General features: G+C 29.4%; 1 protein-coding gene across 3 annotated transcripts in view; it reads left to right on the forward strand.

The window, feature by feature from the left end:
* The window catches only part of LOC102679208 (ecdysone-induced protein 78C), a 23666-nt gene extending 20320 nt beyond the window's left edge, over positions 1-3346 (forward strand). For 2 of the 3 annotated variants that reach the window (XM_006618719.2, XM_006618721.2), the window contains exons 4-7: positions 1-236; positions 780-1097; positions 1360-1756; positions 1882-3346. In XM_006618719.2, the coding sequence (XP_006618782.1) occupies positions 1-236; positions 780-1097; positions 1360-1752 (947 nt within the window). In that variant the 3' untranslated portion in view covers positions 1753-1756; positions 1882-3346. The remainder of the gene's footprint in view (positions 237-779; positions 1098-1359; positions 1757-1881) is intronic. The other variant, XM_031511955.1, reaches the window with a different exon arrangement.
* The last annotated feature ends 3524 nt before the right edge of the window (positions 3347-6870 follow it).

Here is a 6870-nt window from a genome sequence, read left to right on the forward strand (position 1 = left end):
ACAACAACAACAACAATAACAACACCAGCAGCCAGAACAATAACAACAGTCAAGCTCAAAACGCTATACCGTGTGTACCACCAGCTGCAGTGGTAGAGGCGGATCAATCAGACGCGGATGTGAAACAGTTGGCGGTTTACGATGTGATACTTCAAGTTTCTCAGGCGCACCACGCTCACTGCGGTTTCACCGAGGAATCAACGAGGGGTATCGTCCGGAAACCGATGATAATACCGGTGAGTTTACTGAAAATTCGATGCCAAAATTGAAGGAGCACGGTTACGTTAGCGGTGGATACGATTCGCAGAGAAGTTGAAAATTACGTTTACCGTGATATAATTTTATCGATGATGAAAGTTTATTGCAATATTGTGATAGATTTTTGATTATTTTAATTGAAATGAATGAATTTAATTGAATGAATTTAATGAATTGATTAATGGGAATGTTGTAATACGATTTTTGTTAAACTTTTGTATTAATTTTTATAAAAATATAGAATTCCAAATATAAAATTTAAATATAAATCAAGTGAAGAAATTACTTATACAAAAGAATTTCAAGATAGTATAAGTCAAATAAATATAACAAAACATTGGATAAAAATATTTTAACAAAATCCTCGATTTTTTGGTTTATTTTTAAAGCTTACTTTAGTAAGAAGTTCGTCGAATTAGTCATTGTCGTATCCGCTTCTAATTATTTGGTTAACATTAGAATGACACGATGGAATTGGAACTGGCAGCAACGCCTGTTTCTTTTATAATCCTGCTGATTAGGCGAGTACTTCTTCGCAGCCCGCCAGCCCAGAGGATCCAGAGGCGGCATCCTCGACAGCAGAAACAGTTGAATCGCAAAGGATCTGGCTTTGGCAACAATTTGCCACCAGGATAACACCGTCGGTTCAAAGGGTGGTGGAGTTTGCCAAAAAGGTCCCAGGATTTTGCGATCTTTCGCAGGATGATCAACTAATCCTGATAAAGGTTGGTTTCTTTGAGGTCTGGCTAAGCCATATTTCAAAGATGACCACCGATAGTTCGATGACATTCGAGGATGGTACTTATATCACTAGGCAACAAATGGAATTGATGTACGAGGTAAGAATTAGTCATCATTTATCACAACTCATGCTCGTTACAATTAATGATAACTGGATGTGAAAAAAATTGTACATACATATGTATGTATTTTATTTCTGTATAAATTATTTAAAAAACAGTATTTAAAAATAAACTTTAAATTGAAATGGAATTAAATCTCATATTCATATGTCAAATATTATTAAAAACTTTTCGATATTCTTTTTCATATTAAAGTTATTAATTATCAAAATTAATTAATCGATATGAAACAAAACAGCCAGATTTTGTGTCTGCTTTGATGCAATTTACATCGGCCTTAAACGCTCACCAACTGTCGGATACCGAGTTGGGACTTTTCTCTGGTGCCGTTCTTCTGAGCGAAAGGCCAGGCCTGAATGATGTGAAAGCGGTACAGAGGCTTCAGGATCGCCTCTTGGAGGCATTGAAGGTGCAAGCATTAAGAAACCATACAGTTTCCGGTGAGGCTACCTCCGCGGGCGGGTGTTCCGGTGTCTCGAGCGTTTCACAAAGGATACCAGAATTAAGGGCCTTAGGTGCCAGACATGCGAATCTTCTCGACTGGTTCAGAAGGAACTGGACCAAGCTCAAATTACCACCCTTGTTTGCCGAGATATTCGACATTCCCAAGTGTGAAGAAGATCTTCAATGAAGAGGTGATTATATAATTTTCTTGCGCTAAATCCATGCTTCCATTTTCATCTATTTGGTGTATTATGATTTGCAATTCAATCTGATAATGTAGACGATAAAAATTTTAATGATAAGATCGCCTTTGAAGAATGTTTCAGAGTACATCGAGTTAATTCGACGAGAACGGCCCTGCCGGAAGAATTTTTTTAATTGCCGGCGTTCATCGCACAAATGCAGCTCGGACTTCGAGAATGATTTATTTCCACTCGATGGCAGTGATGCACAACGGTACGATGACAAGAGGACGCTCGGTTTGTTTGAAAAAGAAGGATTGTTGCGATTAGGCACGATATCGCGTTTTAATTTCACCATTATCAACATCGTGTGCTTTTCGCTTATTGATATACAGACTGGAAGATGAATCGTTTCGAGGTGAAAGATATAGATTACTAATCGAAACACTCTTGAGATGATATAAGAAAAAGAGAAAGTTTATTCGATCAACAAGGAATGATTTTTACAATGCAGATAATCGACGATTGAATCGATCGATAATGACGTATTGGAGGAAATATATATGAATGGATAACTTTTAAAAAGTTACTAGATTTAGAAAGAAAATACTTTCTTTAAAATAATTATAAAAGGCAAGTCCTCCTTCCATTGTTCTAAATTGTGCAATGGTAAATAAAGAGTGCAAACTAAATTTTAAATAAAGCAGAACAAATTTGTATCATTTACTATATGTACAATATCACTGTTCCAACGAAAGCATTTAAATACTCAGCCGGTAAGGAAGGGAATCAAGTTTCGTATTCATGCAAATTTCGCGCATATCGTTGATTGCAATAATGCGACGTAGTGATCGAATACGCGTCGCGTCGTAAAAATAGCACAAAATCGTGATCAATTTACAGGCACGTTTATTATTACGATTTATCCAGTTAAATAATTTTCAAGCGAATCTTTCGAAATCTCGATTAAATAAAAATTATACGAGTATTTAAAAAGATGAGTAAACAGTGTGCAGCGATCTGTCGAAAACTGTTTGAAATTTCACAAATACTATATATATATAAAATGCAACATTGAACTTAGACATATCGAAAATATAATATTGTATTTTTTTCATACAATCCATTCAAAAATATTGTTTCCGTCTTTAAAGTGATTCAACGGATAGCTGCACGTTTATGCGATCACAAATAAAAAATAAATAAATATGCTTGTAACGTACATGCAAAAGATACACGTCCTTTGTAGGTAAAATACGGACAAATGCATGCGCGTACAAAACTGATACTTCACACTTATATACATATACAAATTAAAAAGTTTCACGCTATATAAAAGCTCAAAAGGAAATCTTTATAGGACGTATCTCTTTAGATGCATCCGCTACGAATCTCAATCTATGCAATCTCTATTTTTATTACTTGACAAGTAGTATAGTGAATTATCTTTATAGATATTGTTGCATCGCTTCAGGGTGTTCCGCGATTATTAAAAATAACAAATGAAGCTGTTTTTTGTTAAAATTTCTCAAATTGTCGATGTGAGATTTTTAGTGAATAATATCTTGTGTAACAAAAAAAAAAATGAAGAGAAAAGAAAGAGTTGAACGTTATGTATTCAATGTATTTATTGTGTTAAATTGTTATTATATTTGTTATTGATCTACGGCTGAAAATCGTTTATTAATTGTTAACGAAATCCTGAAGTGAGCATGTTTGAATCTTCGAACTCTTGAAAATACTAATAATTCTCTGACAATGACTAGCATGTAATGTGTATCAATATGTAATTAATATACATATACATATGTATATATACAGTAGTGGATAAAAAAAATTTACAGAGTTATACATTACAAAATACTATAATTTATTAAGGAGAAATTATATTTTATAAAAAGAATCAATATATGAAAATATAGATTATCTGAAAAAATAAAATTAATAATTATAGTATAACATACATATAAGAATGAGAAAACATATATTTTATTTAAAAAACAACATTTTTATTTAAAAAATAAGAAAATTAATTAAAAAATTATACAAATTTATTTATAACTTTTTATATAATCAAATATATTTATTTTTGAATTTGAGATCTAATATTTTTTATCAATCAAGATGATTTTTGTTTTAAAATTTTCTTAAGATTTGAAATTTTATAAAATCTTTTTTTGGTTTAATTATATTAATTTTTATCTGTACATTAATTTATATTATATAATTTATATTATATATATTTTTACTTCTATATTAAATATTTAGTATCTTCAATTTTCATATTATTTTTATAATTTATCTATTTTAATAAAAAAACAAATATAGTAAAAATTGATTTATAAATTTTGTATTTTATAATATTATTATAAAATTTTATCCCAATAGTTTCTATTTCATAAATAGAATTTTACAAATAAACGAACATTTACATATCAGTATGAGAATTTTATAAATCAGTCATATAAACATAATGTCAAGATCTAGCATTAAAGATATAATTACACAAATATACAAAAATATCGTTTTTTAATTTTTTTAACCGCTACTGTATATATTATATATTCATTGTGAGAAATGAAAAAAATGTAAGTTTAATCTATTAGAGAAATTAATGTTTTATCTAGCGTCGTACTTAAATTAAATATAATATATCGTCGGTATATCACTATCACTAAAAAATGAAAGAAAATATGAAAAAAGACTATCTTCATGATACTAGAAGGACGGAAAAATTCCAACTCTAAGCGCTCACATCATGTTGTGAATAAACATATCATACCTAATTAATATATTGAACAAAGAAGGAATATCATCGTTTAATATAATATAAATATGAGTCTATATATATTAAAAAAATATATATATAAAGATTATAAATCTATATGCAAGAAGAATAGTTATTAAATGCATTATGTCGAACGAGCGTAGACCTACAACGGTAGGCCATTTTTCAATCTACTAAAGCAAAGAAATTATATTATACATATGTGTACATCCACGCACATTGAGCATACGTATATACGTGTACACAATTCAACACATCTTTTTTTTCTAATTCCAATTCCTCCGATAAAAATCAACAACCAAATATTTCTCTTGGTTCACTTACAATCTACCAAAAAAGATCTGCGCCAAAAGACATAAGAAAAAAAGCATATGCAGCGAGTCATTTCGAATATCTTTTAAATTATTAATTTTATCCTCTTCGTCGTGAGACACATAAAGGAGGAAAATCTCAATAAAATGAGAAAAGATCAAATCATTTGATACACAATACATTATATTAAATGATTTGATTTTTATAAATATATATATGAGAATTTTCATGTTCGAAAAAATTCTGTAATTTGAATCTAGTGGCTGTCCTAATCATCTATATTAATCTAAAAATCATCTATATTAATGAAAATGAAAAAAGAGATAAAAAGTTACGACATTTTCCTCCTGTGATATTTGAATTGCGATTCGTTCATTCGTTTTTTTCAAAATTTCTAGTCCCCACGACTTATTCGCCGAGTTAGCAATCGTATGACATAATATTCTCGTAAACGTTGTTGGAACACGTTAATTGAAACGGCCAAATACTTAAATAACAATATTAACATAATATAACTATTATTCAATCGCGCAGGTCAATCATCTTCGTTAAGCAATAGTAATTCAACATCAATCGTTCAATGTCATTAAATATTTAAAAATGTACTATATTCCTACGTGAAAAATAACTCCACATGCTCATTCATTCTTGTATCTTGTATTTTCTTTCCTAATTCGCTCAACTATTTTAGTAAGATTGAATAGGAAAGTGATTGACTGGCATAATCAAAACAATAAGAATGATAATTATGAAGTTATATCATTTAAGCTAAAATATAACATCCCTTTTCTTCTTCCCTTCATCTCGTGTTCCGACCGAAGCGCAAGACTTTTTCCCTTTTACACTTTTTCCTCTTAATCCCATTCCCATTTTCGTTTCTACTTTAATCTCGTATAATGCTATTTTTTAACCTTGAGATTTCGGTCATGGTGCTATAATATCTGTACATACTGTGGGAATCGTTACGTAATCATTGTACCATTATTATTAATATTATTCGAATTAATCGTATTCAATATGGTTATTATTATTATTTTATTATTTTGATATCATTGATACTCATATTTACATGAGCGTTGCGCCAAGTTATGAATTTGTTTCGTATTTTGCATATAAATATTGGGAAACGCTACAAACAAAAAAATGGCGGTTCTTTTAATTTTTTTTAAGAGATAAAAATATATATAGCATATATTGTATATATATGCTATGTATATATATATTATAAATATATATATAGTATATTCCGCCCGTAAAACAGGACTCTGCAATAATCATGATTTTGTTTGATATTGATTCTATGATTGTATATTTATAGATAAGTTGTGCTCAAGCGTATATCTTGCGTACGCTGCATCACATATATTATACATACTCTTCTTTTTTATATAGGCGAGATATTGACTGCATATTATATTTATATTGAATGTTTTATAAATCATGAAATAGAAACTAAATATTTCTTATGATTCTAAAATAAATATATTTCTCAAATTAAATATTACAGAATTCCTAACAAAACAGATAATAATCTAAAGATAGTAAATTAAAAAAATATCTTCTCAATAATATGTATATATTGTATATTGGTTAAATCACTTATGATCATTTTACATTCGATATAATATCCTCAATTTTTTTTCTTTGTTTTATGATTTATAAAACAATCAATATATACAATATATTGAAGTGATTAATATAATGATAATGATGGATGATGGCGTGCCAAGTGAGGCGGGAATTGTTCTTTAAAAGCAAAAAAAATATAATATTACATATATATGTATAAAATAATATAAACGACGATAATGATATTAAGATAAATAAGTACGACAAAACGACTGCTCTATACTGCTAAAGTACAAATGTTTCATTTTAATTGTTTTATAAAAACGATATCGATTTGTTAGAAATTAGGTTTAATACGTGCACGCTCTGGCGCGCGATGTACGTTTAATTATATTTATTTGTTAATCACTCCCTCCCTGCCTCTCTCTCTCTCTCTCTCTCTCTCTCTCTCTCT

The sequence above is a fragment of the Apis dorsata genome, unplaced genomic scaffold (assembly GCF_000469605.1).
Source record: "Apis dorsata unplaced genomic scaffold, Apis dorsata 1.3 scaffold_371, whole genome shotgun sequence".
NCBI classification, from domain to species: domain Eukaryota; kingdom Metazoa; phylum Arthropoda; class Insecta; order Hymenoptera; family Apidae; genus Apis; species Apis dorsata.